Below are 14,052 nucleotides of genomic sequence, written 5' to 3'. Positions count from 1 at the left end.
AGAAGACCAGGAGGTCTTCTCATAGAAGACCAGGAGGTCTTCTCATAGAAGACCAGGATGCCTTCTCATAGAAAACCAGGATGCCTTCTCATAGAAGACCAGGAGGTATTCTCATAGAAGACCAGGAGGTCTTCTCATAGAAGACCAGGAGGTCTTCTCGTAGAAGACCAGGAGGTATTCTCATAGGAAACCAAATTGTTTTCTTATAGAGCATCAAGTGGTCCTCTTATAGAAGACCAAGAGCTCTACTTATAGAAGACCAAGAGGTCTTCTTATAGATGACCAAGATGTCTTCTAATAGAAGACCAGAAGGTCTTGTCATACAAGACCAGGAGGCCTTCTCATAGAAGACCAGGAGGTCTTCTCATAGAAGCCCAGGAGGTCTTCTCATAGAAGACCAGGAGGTCTTCTCATAGAAGACCAGGAGGTCTTCTCGTAGAAGACCAGGAGGTATTCTCAAAGGAAACCAAATTGTTTTCTTATATAGCATCAAGAGGTCCTCTCATAGAAGACCTGGAGGTCTTCTCATAGAAGACCAGAAGGTCTTGTCATAGAAGGCCAGGAGGTCATCTCATAGAAGACCAGGAGGTCTTCTCATAGAAGACCAGGAGGTCTTCTCATAGAAGACCAGGAGGTCTTCTCATAGAAGACCAGGAGGTCTTCTCATAGAAGACCAGGAGGTCTTCTCGTAGAAGACCAAGAGGTCTTCTCGTAGAAGACCAGAGGTCTTCTCGTAGAAGACCAAGAGGTCTTCTCGTAGAAGACCAAGAGGTCTTCTCGTAGAAGACTAAGAGGTCTTCTCGTAGAAGACCAAGAGGTCTTCTCGTAGAAGACTAAGAGGTCTTCTCGTAGAAGACCAAGAGGTCTTCTCGTAGAAGACCAAGAGGTCTTCTCGTAGAAGACCTGGAGGTCTTCTCATAGAAGACCTGGAGGTCTTCTCTTAGAAGACCTGGAGGTCTTCTCTTAGAAGGCCAGGAGGTCTTCTCATAGAAGGCCAGGAGGTCTTCTCATAGAAGGCCAGGGGGTCTTCTCATAGAAGACAAGAGGACCAAGATGTATTCTTATAGAAGACCAAGAGGTCTTCCTATAGATGACCAGAAGGTCTCCCTATAAAAGACCAGAAGGTCTTCCTATAGAAGACCAAAAGGTATCCTTATAGAAGACCAGAAGGTATCCTTATAGAAGACAGAAAGTATCCCTATAGAAGACCAGAGGTCTTCCTATAGAGGACCAGAAGGTTTTCCTATAGAAGACCAGAAGATCTTCCTATAGAAGGCCAGAAGGTCTTCCTATGGAAGACCAGAAGGTCTTCCTATAGAAGACCAGAAGGACTTCCTATAAATGACCAGAAGGCCAGAACGTCTTCTTATAGAAGAGCGGATGGTCGTATAGAAGGCCGGAAAGACTTATAGAGAAGTCCAGAAGGTCTTCTTATAGAGTAGTCTAAAAGGTTGTCTTTAGAAGTTCAGAAGGTAATCTTAAGAAGTCCAGAATTTCTTCTCTTAAGTAGCCCAGAAGGTCTTCTCTAAAGAAGCCCAGAAGGTCTTCTTAAGGAGCCGTCCAGAAGGTCTGCTTCTTAAAAGACCAAGAGGTTTTTATAGAAGACAAAGTGGTGTTCTCATAGAAGTCCATTTGGCGATCTTCCTCTGCAGATATCTTTTCTGTTGTTTTTTCGACATCTATGTTTTCCATCGGAAATCCTTGTGGTATGTGTTATAGTGGACTTAGTCCACTTGGCCTTATAAAGAATTCATCTATAAATTATGGCAGCACATTTCTTACATACCTTGTATCAATTCTAATTGCCCCCATCCATTATCGAAATAATTGCGGCGGTATGGTTTCTTGGGTGGTTGGCTACTCGGTCTTTGGGTTGTAATTAAAAATTTGCCATAAATTTCGGCGCTTAATTAATGTAAATAATGGGAATTTGTGCCGAGAAGGCACAACACGAAGGCAGACAGACGATGAAAAAAAATTTGAAACAAAAGATCAAATGACGTAAAATGTTGACGTTGTTGAAGTATTATAAATAAACATTATCTCTTCCTTATTGTTTACCAAAAAAAAAAAAAAGCAGCAGAAAAGAAAAATTACCTATCTTACCTTCCTCCCCCCCAACAAATAATTTATTTTCCTCAAAAGAAAAAGAAAATGCGTTGTTAAATTTTTATTCTTCGAAGAAAATTTCCAAACAAATAAAGACAATTGTTTAAAATTTCAATTTCTGCAGAGAGAAACGTTTTGAAATTTACCGACAAATTGAAATTCGTCGAAACTTGCATACATCTGTGTAGACGAGCGTAAACATGTCTTTTCGCTCACGTTCCCGTGCCAGCCAACCGTTGGCTTCCACCTCTTCGAGACGGCGTTCTTTGTCCAGTTCCAGGGTTCAAGGTGCCGGCGCCTATAACTACAATGGCACATCGTATGGCAGTGGTCTATCTAATGGCGGCTACAGTTCCTCGTCAAGTTCCTCGAGACCCCTGAGTACCGGTTACTATCAAAATGGTTCCAATTCGAATTTAGCTCATCATCGTACTTATCAAAGTCCCTATGCCAGTACATACTCCTCCAGAGATAATCTCTATGGCAGTGGCACATCAGCGGGACGCAATAGTAACAGTTATTATTCGAATGGTAATAAAGCAAGCGCAGCATCATCAGCCTCAAGCTATCGCCATGAATACATTGCTGCTTGCTCCAAGGAAAGCTCAGCTGCCGCCTCTGCTGCTGCCACTAAAATACCGAGATCTTCATCGCCATTAGTAACAAGCAGCAGTCAACAGCATTACCATCATCACCATCAGCAACAGCAAAATCAGATTCATCATCATTCAATTACCATTTCCCTTACGCCTCCACCACCCTCACCCTCCTCTTCCAATCATCAGCATCACCATGCTTATGTGACAAATGCTGCCAGCTCGTCCTCCGCTTCTTCACATGGCGATTGTCGTACCATCATTCATCACCCAAATCGTATATGCGTTCACCGCATGCCGCCTCACCATCACCCTCATCCAAGTCATCATCGCCTTCATATGCTTCTACCAGCACAGCTTCAGGCCTCTATTCATCCAGCAATTCATCATCGGCCACCACAGGTACCTCCTCTTCCAGCCACAATAATAATTCCTACTCCAATGAAGCAAATTTCAAATCTCAATATTCTTCCAATTCTTCTTCCACATCTTCTGCGTCGACACCCTCCAACCCAACGCCCACCAACACCACAGCCTCCTCCAATGGTTATGATGCGCCCACATCTCGCTACTCGTCCTCCAATTCCTACGGCTCCGATCATCGTTACAAAAGTCCCTATGCCTCGTCCTATGATAACTGGCATCACTACAGCTCGTTGAGTTTGGGTACAGCTGCTGCCAAAAATTCCAATTCCTATTTGAATAAAAATCTCTCCAGTTCACGTTCCTCGCTCAGTGCAACAAAACCCATGTCGTCATCGAATAGCAGCTTAAATGGATATTCCGGCAGTTCAGCGGCATCAACACCAAATGCGGCGGCAATGGCTGCCATTGTTTCGCGTAGCAGTTCTCTGCGGGAACAGGAGAGGAAATCGCGTACACGTTCCCGTTCACGTACAGCTGCCCAGAGATCTCTCAGTGCCTCATCGGAGAAGAGTGAAGGTTATGAAGTACGTTTGCGGGGGGAAAGTAGAGGGGAACACTTTGTTGTTTTGTTAACAAAAAAGAGGGGTGGGGTTATATTTTGTCCTCACTTGGGAGTGTTCTATTATTGGAGGTCATTTATGCGTAGAAGACCTATGTCATCTATCTCCCTCCTAGAGGTTATATAGCCTTAAGCCCTTCTTGAGGTTCCTTTGGAGGTTCCATAGCTGGGCCCTTGGAGGCCTTTTATCCCTAAAAGGCCTATTGAAAGTCATCTAAACTTTCTGGCCCCTTGGCGGTAATTTTTCCTTAGAAGACTTAATCATTTATACTTAGAAGACCACCTGGAGGACATCTATACTTAGAATACCTCTTGGACGTCACCTGTCTTTAGAAGACTTCTTGAAGGCCATCTATTCTCAGAATACTTGTTGGAGGTCATCTAGTCAGGGAATACCTCTCGGAGGTCATCTTCCATAGATTATTTCTGTGAAGATCATTTTGTCAAAGAATTCTTCTTTGAGGTTATATTTCATGTATTATCTTTGGGAGGTCATGTTTACTTAGAAGACCACCTGGAGGTTATCTGTCCTTCGAAGGCCTCCTTGAGGTCATCTATCCTTAGAAGACCTCCAGAAGGTCATCTATCCTTAGAAGATCTTCTGGAGGTCATATATCTTTTGAAGACCTTCTGGGGGTCATCTATCCTTAAAAGACCTCCAGGAGGTCATCTATCCTTAGGAAACCCTTGAAGGTCATCTTTCTTAGAAGACTTTTTGGAGGTCATCCAAACATAGAATAACTCTTGGAGGTCATTTATGCTAAGAAGACCTTCTGGAAGTCATCAATTCGTAAAATACGCCCTGATTGTCATCTAACAGAAGCCTTTAAGGACCTCTTGGAGGTCATCTCTACCTGGAGGTCATTTACTCATTGGATAACTTTTGAAAGTTATCTATTGATTAAAGACCTCTGGGAGAACATTTATCCATAGAAGACCTTTTGACAGTCAAGAAGGCCTTTTTTACATAGAAGACGTCTTAGAGGTCAAATATTTATGGAAGATCTCTTAAACCTACCTGATTAAAAAAAATCTGGAGGTCTTCTATCTCTAAAATCTTTAGAGTGACCACATGTTTTTTATTTAAAAATTTACCTCCAAAAGGACCCTCCTAGTTTTTGCTACAGATATTTCCGAAAGAAATTTGCATTTGTATAAAGGTTTTCAATATTTTTAATTTTACTTGATTTGTATGTCCAACGTTTTTTAATCCCTTCAATGTTTTTGTTTTTCTTTCTGCTTTTCCAGAGCGGTAGTGAAAATCGTGCTTCACGATCACGTGCCGGTAGCACAGTGTCGGTAGCCACATCGACCAGTTCGGCCACAGATGATAAGAAGACACGTGATAAAACAGAAAGCAGTGGTGATAATATCGATTACAAAGCCTTGTGGGAAGCTGTGAAGTAAGTAGTGAAGTGTAATACCATGGCCATAGTCAAACTGGAAGTGGTCAAGGGGAGGCTGATATGCTCTGCTATCCAATGGAGGGAGATATTTGATTGAAATGAACATTTTTGTAAATTTCTTTTTTATTTCCAGATTGGAAAATGAAAAACTACGGGCACAGCTGAAGAAGAAAGACGACGAGGTTATACAGACACGTGCCACATTGGAAAGATTTGCTAATGCTGTAAGTAAATTTTTGTTGTTCTCATTTTTGGATATTGAATATTTTTGGTTATTTTAAATACTCTACAAAGTGGGTTTAATTAGAACCCACCAAATGGGGGTTTGGTCACAGTTTTCTTCCGAATATTTGATATTATGTTTTACATGAAAACAGTAATTTTTTTTGGAAAATGTAAATTTTGAAAATAATTACATTTACTTACACAACAACAACATTTACACAATCCAAACACAAGGTGTTTGACAATTCTTTGAGAGGATTGAAAAAATATATCCACTTATAACGGAGATTTATTGCATTATATGTAGGTATATTTTTTGTAAGTTTTTTTTACAAGTGCGCACAGAAAATAATGTTTAACCTTGAAAGCCATTCTGTAATTTAAATTATTTAGAATTCATAAGGACATATTCATATAAGATTTCGTAGACGTTCTCTTATCCAAGAAGTCATCTTCGAGGACTCATTAAAAAGTTTCTCTTCTTCGATTTTGGGATAATCAGCTGTTTATCGATCCGAAAATTTATTAATCGTAATAAACGAGGCTTTTCGCCTAGTTAACCTCTCAAAAGTTTTCGGAGTGGAGAAGATCCCCGGTTTTCTATATATGAAATCTTAGAAGGACTCTGCTATATGTCTAAAATGTTTCCATACATAGAAAACCTCATTCAAGGTCATCCCTATATACAGGACCGCTTAAAGGTCTTTCCGTGGACCGCATTAATATCTTATGGCAATTCGAGTCCTAATACATGGCTTCTTCTGTGTATAGAAGACTTCTTAAATAAGACCTTTTCTCTACAGAAAACTTCTCATAGGGTTTCTACTTATAAAAGACATCTCAAAAGGACGCGAACTACAAAAATATGAGCTAAATGTTGGCGAGCTCATCTTTATAGATGAGTTAAAAGGGAGTACTTTTAGATTAACAGAAGGAGGTTCTAACTGGATGTTAGAAGGTAGTATTTATACACGAGCTTAATTTCCTCCTTACAGACCCTTGAAGGGTCATGTTGAGATGAGTATGAGAAGGTTCTTCGAAGGGAGTGTTTATACACGGGCTTAATGCTCTCTTACAAACTAAGGTCCTCGTTATAAACAAACTATTCAGGGACGAAGTGAAGGACCTTTTTTGGCGCTTGAAGGATTTATGCATGATTTAAATTAAGTCTTCATAGATGAGTTAAAAGGGAGTCTTTTAGATGAGCAGAAGGAGGTTCTTATTGACGGTTAAGGGAAGTCTGAATAGACTGTACGGATTAGCTGAAGGTCCTCGTTATAGACAAAATATTATAGACGCAATAAAGGGCACTTTCATAGGAGTTCTAAGGGTCCTCGTTATATGTATACTAGGAACAAATGACCTCGTTTTAGGCGAGTTAAAGGTCCTCTTTAAAGACGACCGAATGACCTCTTATAGGCGAACCTTAAAGAACCGTGACAACCCGAAGATCCTCCTTAGAGACGAAATTGAAGGACCTCTTTGTAGGCCAGATGAAGACCTTTATGTGATCTAAAGGATCCCTTATTAAAGGTGAACTAAAGACTCATTTAGAGACGAACTGAAGGAGTTCCTTTATATGTGAGCTAAAGAGCCTCGTTATAATAAGCTGAAGACAAGCTGAAGGACCTCTTTTTAGGAGAAGTGTAGGATCTTTTTAGACCATTTTTAAATACAAGCCAAAAGTTCTTTTTAAGACGAACTAAAGTTGTCTTTAAAGACAGCTGAAAGCTCTATTCATAACGAGCTAAAAGCTCTATTTAAAGACGACCTGAAGCACTCTTTAATGGAACTGAAGGTCATCTTTATACACAAGCTGACCTTATAGACGTGCTGAGGGTCCGTTTGGGAGACGAGTTGAACGCTCTCTTTATAGACGAGCTGAAAGCACCTTTAAAGGCGAACTGAAGACATCTTTATGAGAAGCTCAAAACAATTTTTTAGAGTTCTGGAGTACTCTTTAGAGAATTAATTTTTATGGGATGAGGCCATTTTTATGGACAAGCTGGAGATAATTTGTATGGGCGGGCTAAAGGCCCTCTATAGACAAACTCTAGGCCCTCTTAATAGACGTACTAGAGGGTAGTGAATGGTCCTATTATGGCGAATCAAAGAGAATTTTTCAATTCAAGGACAAGATGAAGGCCCTTTTATGGCAATTTCATTGGCTTCATAGATGAGCTGAAAGCTCTCTTCAATACAGGCCTGAAGCTCTTATTAGAGACGACCTAAAAGCTCTCTTCAACTACAACCTGAAAGCTCTCTTTAAAACGAGCTGAACGCTCTATTATAGACGATCTTAAAGCTGACTTTAAAGACGAACTGAAAGACCTCTTTTTAAGATGTGCTGAAGGTCCTCTTTAGATAATCATATTTTTTTAGGATGAGGACCCGTTTTATGCGCGAGTTAAAACCTCCCTATAAATAACTGTAGGCCATTTTTTAGACAACGAGGGGCTAGATGAAGGCCTGTATTACGGGCAATTAAAGAGTATTTTTAGGGCTTGATGAAGACCCTTTTTAAAGATGAGTAAATGCCCAATTCAATTAGTAATTATTGGCTTAATGAAGGCCATTTTCACGGAAGATGTAAGGCAGTCGTTAAAGGACTCAAGATTCGATTAGTTTCCTTACTAGCGCAGATATCAATGTTATGTAGTTTTAAAGACAATTGTAAAAACTGAGCTTATAACATATGCTCCATTGTAATATATAAATATTTTCTGTGTGCGCTAGGAAAACTGAATTTATTTATTTTATATTTTTAAATTTGTTGAAGCCATCTCCCAGAGATGGAAAGTACATATCTGTAAACTGGTGACTTTCCATGAAAAACAAATAACTCTTCATACACAAACAAAAATATGCGGCGCTTTTTTCTTATCTGAATCGTTTTTGGGGTTTTTACCACTACCGCTGACTTTTGCTCGGGTGAAAGACCCGAACTTTCAACCTCACATCCTTGTCTTTTTTTGAAACGGGAGTTCTATAAGCAGCCAAATTATTACATATTTTTTGGAACAATTCCCCTACATTTGTTGCAGTTGTTTTTTTTTCTCACTTTTTACCCACCGGAAGCTTTGGTGTAAACATTCTACACTTTACATGTCCCTGTAAATATGCACTGTATTTAATTATGACAATTTGCCTTCACCCCTTTGGAACACAATAAAAATAAAAAAACCCACCAATTGTAATGCTGCAAAAAAAAATGTCCAACCCAACACCAAATCATTGTTTGTTTCTTTTTTTTTTTTCTTTGCAAACATTGAAAATTTTTGCAGACAAATAAAATTCTCTGTCAGAGATTGAAAAGCGCGAAAGGAGAGCTATGGAACGAAAACTTTCCGAATTGGAAGAAGAGCTCAAGGTAAATAGCTTTTGCAAGAGAGGGGGGAGGGAAATTTTATTCCCTCCCCCTTCCTTAATGTTAATTTGTTTTTTTTATTGTTTCACTTTGTCGTTGTTTTGTTTCTTTATTTTTATATGTTTATATACCTTGTTGTGTCACCAACCAATGCCGCAATATTGTTGTTTTTTTTTTATTTATTTTCTCTCACGTTTAACAATTTGAATTTGATACAAAAATTATCGTTTTTTTTTTTCTTAACACTTTTTAACACTGCCAAATACTAGTCAATCGTTCTAAGAAAATACCCTCCTAAAAATAATGCTGCTGCTGTCAACGCCGCCTTTTTTGACCCGCCCTCTATTGTTTTGCCTTTTTGTGTTTACAATGAAATTAATTGATTTTTGATTTTATTATTTTTTTGTTGTATTCTACTTTGATGTGCAAAAGGTATGGCTTTTGCTTTGATTTTTATTTATTTTTTTGCGTTTTTTACCCAACTACAAATTTATATGTTTTAATGTTTCGCTGTGCCCTTCAAAATGATTTGTTTATACAAAATGAGAAAATGTGCTGATATCATTGTTCTCTACATAAAACAAAAAGAAAAAAAACCAAACAATTTACTCTGATATACTATTTCTATTTACAAAATATATACTCGTACTGATGATTTTCCCAACATTGCAAATTTGTATGTGTTACACTAAAGTTTGTACTTTGGACTTTATAGACACCTTTTTGATCACAAACACTTCTGAAAATATTTAAAAAAATTAATAAAATAATATTACACTTTATGTGTGCATTTTTATGGAACAAAACTAAATATATGTGTTGCTCTACAATTCGTACTTTTCCCTCAAACAAATTTTATTTAATTTATTATAATTAAAATGTACAAAAATGTTATTATTTTAGAGTTTTAATCTTCGCAGGCAAAATCTTATTTAATACAATATGTTCTATAGTTTGGGACATCTGTATTTGCACTTCTGCAAAGGGCATCATAAAATCCAAGATAACCCAACTGCATGACTTTGTGACAGTCATTTAAGAATGAGAGGGACAAAATACAACAATATAAAAGCAATAAGTTCGGCGGGCCGAACTTTGAATACCCTCCACCATTTGGAACGAATTAAAAAAATTAAATCCTTTAAAATGATGTTAAACTATTAAAATACCGAATATAGCCGTTATATTGGGATATATACGAAGACGTAGACCTGTATAGACCTCTTTTGTCATATGCCATTACAATATTCAATAGGAAACTTGAAAAAAAAATTAAAATTTTAGCTAAAATCATCAAAAGACGAATATAGGAAGATACCGTTATATCGGGGCTATATGAATATCTGGACCTGTATAGACAATTTTCTGTCACAGGCTGTTGTACCTATAAGGAACTTCAAATACGAAATTTTTAACAATTACGGTGATACTATACCTACAGTCATCAAAATACCGAATATAGAGAGGTACTGATGTATGGGGCCTATTCGAAGACCTGACAAGTTTTTGTCATAGACCGTAGTTCCCATTTCGAACTCTAAATACGAAATTTTTAACAATTCCGGTAAATAATGTTCCTAAAATCGTCAAAATATCGAATATCGGAGGGTACGATTGTATGTGTGCTATACGATATTGGACCTATACAGGTTGAGATAAAGAAATGCAACAAAGTCAAATGCTATAATTTTTACATTTTTTAAATGTTTTTGAATGAAAGCAAATAATGTCGGATATAGCATCAAATTTTAGAATAAGTTTAAATTTGTTCGAATTAGACACCTTTGGCACGAATTATGGCCTTCAAACGGCGAATGAAACCGGTACACGCTGTCCGTATGTTGCTCTGCGATATTTTAGTCCATTCCCGGCGAAGCGCTTGCTTAATGTGTTCGACACTTTGGTATTTTTTAGTGCCACCTTGCTTTACAAAATACTCCAGATACAATAGTCCAACGGATTGGTATCCGAAGATTTTGGTGGCCATTGTGGGCTGGAAATGAAGCGATGAACCTCATTTTGTAACCATTCTTGGGTGGCGCGTGCTGACTACGATGGTGCTGAGTCCTGTTGGCTTTAATACACCCTCCAGATCGACTAATACGAGCGGAGAGCGACCATCGACTGTTATGGCGGGCCTCACCATCACCATGGCCGACGCTTGAGTTCTGGTGGCCAACCAAATGTGCACGTTTTCAGCTGACCTCTTTGGCAAGTAAACACGATCATTTTGTTTGTTTACAACTGCTGGACAACGAATGTATTCTCATCGGAGAAAACCAAATTCGGCAGTTCACCACTTTCGGCCAAGCGCAGCAACTCTTTAGCTCTTTTGAGTCTATTTTCTTTCTGTTGCGGTATAAGTTCTTGCACTTTTTGGAATTCCGATGGTTTTACCCCAAGCTCATTTTTCAATATTTGCCGAATGGAATATTGTGATATGTTCAGCTCACGAGCCATTTTTAGGCCACTGCGACGCGGGTTTCGATCAAGTCGCTTCTTTACTTTTCGAACAATTTCTGCTGATATTGCTGTTTTCTTTCGTCCACTTCCTTGACGTCGGGTTACACTAACAGGTAACGGGCGATGGTACGAAACACAACAAATTTATTCACATTTAAATGCTGGAGTGCTCTAACGATAGCCATTTGTGGTTTTCCAGCCAAATATAAAGAAATAACTCTGTCACGCTTGAATTCCATCAGAAATAATTTTTTTCCTGGAAAATTCTCACCAAATGCTTTTGTACGCTTGTAAACAATACAATGAACTGTCACAGGAATAACTTTAACAGCTGTCGGATGAGTGGCTTAGAAATTACATCAGTCTGAAGTTGGTTTCAGTTTTTTCATCTCACCTTGTATTGACGAAAATATTGAGTTTATTTTTATGATAGGAATGATTCTTCAACAATGTGTTTTATAATTTTGACCGTTTGTAAGGGAATATCGCAAGGATTGGACCTTAAAACCCACTGTCATACCAGACACGACACAAATATTACAATCTTTGAGATTTGGCCAATATCGATATATATACAATATAAGATATATAATTTTTTCCATTTGATATTTTTTTTTTTTTTGAGATTTGGCCAATATCGATATATATGCAATATAAATTTATAATTTTTTCCAAATCAGGAACTATATGGGGGATATACCAGATGTATTGTATTAATATTGGTCATGGGGATTAAAACCACTATTGCCATAAGACTCATTCTGATTTCTACAGAATGATGTATACCCTTTGAGGCTATAGGCTGATGGTGCAAAAAGTTATTTGGAATTTCGGTTCGATATATTCTTGTTTAAGCTACAAAATTGGTACAAAATTGGCAGATTTATCAGTCCCTCGTTGTTTTAAATTTGATTAGAGCATTTAGTTGGAAGCATTGGAGCATTCTCTTATTGGAAATACATTGCTTGATTTTATTGTGTTTTGATATAGTGTTCCATAGGCTTACGAAACGAAATTATTCCATATTTACCGATCTTCTTATAAAAATATCTTTGCTTTTACTATTACATAGACTCTTAGCAAACCATAAAAAAGTACGAATTGTGAATGCTAAACTATTACAGAAATATTAACTTTAAACCTTCTTATTATCACATATACATCACACACTGTATTATCAGCCATAGATTATCATTTATTTGACATTTTGAGTTGTGAATTTTTCGGTTATATGTCCATGTCAGTGTATGTGTGTGTACGTCTCGTCATCTGTTACATGTCATCTCATTTGTCATTCATCATCTATCACTCCTCTCATCAACAACAACATCACCATTGTTTGTTGTCATCAGCTTCATCATATCATAACGAAACTTACATCATCTAGACTGTCTTCTATAAACAAACAGACAAACAAACAATCCTCAAAACCACATCAAGATTTTTGTGTTTACCTTTGTAAATAGTATTTGGGAACAGGCAGCGCAACAATATGATCCCATCCATTTTATTAATATTACTATTTTGTTTTTGTCCATACATATTTGTTTTTTGTTTTTTATTGTTTAACAATGAAAAGAAAAACATTAATTACATGTCTATCAAGTGTTGATTTCTATTTTTTTTGTTTTATTTATTTTTAATATTTTATCCACCGAGCACGTTTATAAAAATGTCATCTACCTTCCCCCACCACCACCACCATTAAATTGACATTTCGATTGTCTATTTGTGTGCTTTTTATTGTTTTTATGCGTGGAAACACCCATTCCATCATCTTTGTTTTGGTTCATATGCAACACAAAATTGTAGCATACTTTCAGGCTCTTAATTAAAAGATGACCATACATGAAATTCCCTTGTTTTTTTGTTCGTTTTTTTCATTGAGGAAATAATCATTTTTAGTTTTATTTTTTCTTTCAAATCATTTCATTTTATTGGAAATAACACTATGCAACAGAATTTAAAATTGGGTCAAAAATACACTTCAAAATAATTTTAACGATTTTTTTACAAACTCTTCCAAAAAAAACTTTGGCATAGTGTTATCTCAAGAAATCAAACATTTTCTACCTGTCCCCCTCACAACTCCTTTTCCTTGCATTTTATTTCGTTTTGAGTTTTAGTTTTCTTTTTTGCATATCATTTGATTTCGAACGAATATCTTCATGATGTAACTCAAAATTCATGCATTTGTTTATCTTCCGTTTACATGAATTTGTTTTTCTTTCTATTTCTCTTTCTCTCTCCACATTTCTTTGATTTATTTTCTAATTGTTGTAATTGTAGCTACTACAGAAGTTAAAGAATGAGAACGAACGTTTACGTGCTGAAAATCGTGCTCTCACACGTGTTGTCTCGAAGTTGACCTCATCGGCCCAGAGTCAACTATCGAAGGCCAATAATAAAAAATAAAATATAATAATCAAATAAATATTCAAAAAAATAATATGGAATAGTTAACACACAATATTTATTTATATAAGAAAACCAAACAACTCGAATATTTATACTTAATAATAGTTTTTCTATTTATTATTAAAACATGCCAAATTGAACTGCTCTAGAAACCAAAAACAAAAACAAAACTATATATCAAAACGTATCAAAACAACAAATATTCAAATTTTCTTGCACCAAAACAAAAACCAAAATCAAATAAATAACCAAATACTACAAGTAGTTAAACATAATATTTAGTGGAAATATATTTATTAGTTTTTTTTCTTTTGTTGTTGATTTCTAATTTTCTCGCTCATTCTCTCTTTCGAAAAAAAAACAAAAATTATTTTTCCTAGTTTTTAAGTGATGTGAAGTATTTAAAACCAATATTTATATATTTGCTAGATATTATATTCTTGGAAACAAAAAGTCTATATTTTCTTAGTCGTAATTTGTTGT

At 36.8% G+C, this 14,052-nt stretch overlaps 1 protein-coding gene across 1 annotated transcript in view; it reads left to right on the top strand.

The window, feature by feature from the left end:
- Window positions 1-13,566, top strand: part of LOC131800493 (protein phosphatase 1 regulatory subunit 12A-like) — a 66,945-nt gene extending 53,379 nt beyond the window's left edge. Inside the window, exons 10-12 of the mRNA XM_059122602.1 lie at window positions 4,939-5,093; window positions 5,230-5,320; window positions 13,441-13,566. Coding sequence (XP_058978585.1) covers window positions 4,939-5,093; window positions 5,230-5,320; window positions 13,441-13,566 — 372 coding nt within the window. The remainder of the gene's footprint in view (window positions 1-4,938; window positions 5,094-5,229; window positions 5,321-13,440) is intronic.
- The last annotated feature ends 486 nt before the right edge of the window (window positions 13,567-14,052 follow it).

Source organism: Musca domestica, unplaced genomic scaffold (genome assembly GCF_030504385.1).
Source record: "Musca domestica strain aabys unplaced genomic scaffold, Musca_domestica.polishedcontigs.V.1.1 204, whole genome shotgun sequence".
Taxonomy (NCBI): Eukaryota; Metazoa; Arthropoda; class Insecta; order Diptera; family Muscidae; genus Musca; species Musca domestica.
The sequence above is the reverse complement of the archived record's forward strand: the minus strand, read 5'-3'. Positions and strand labels throughout refer to the sequence as shown.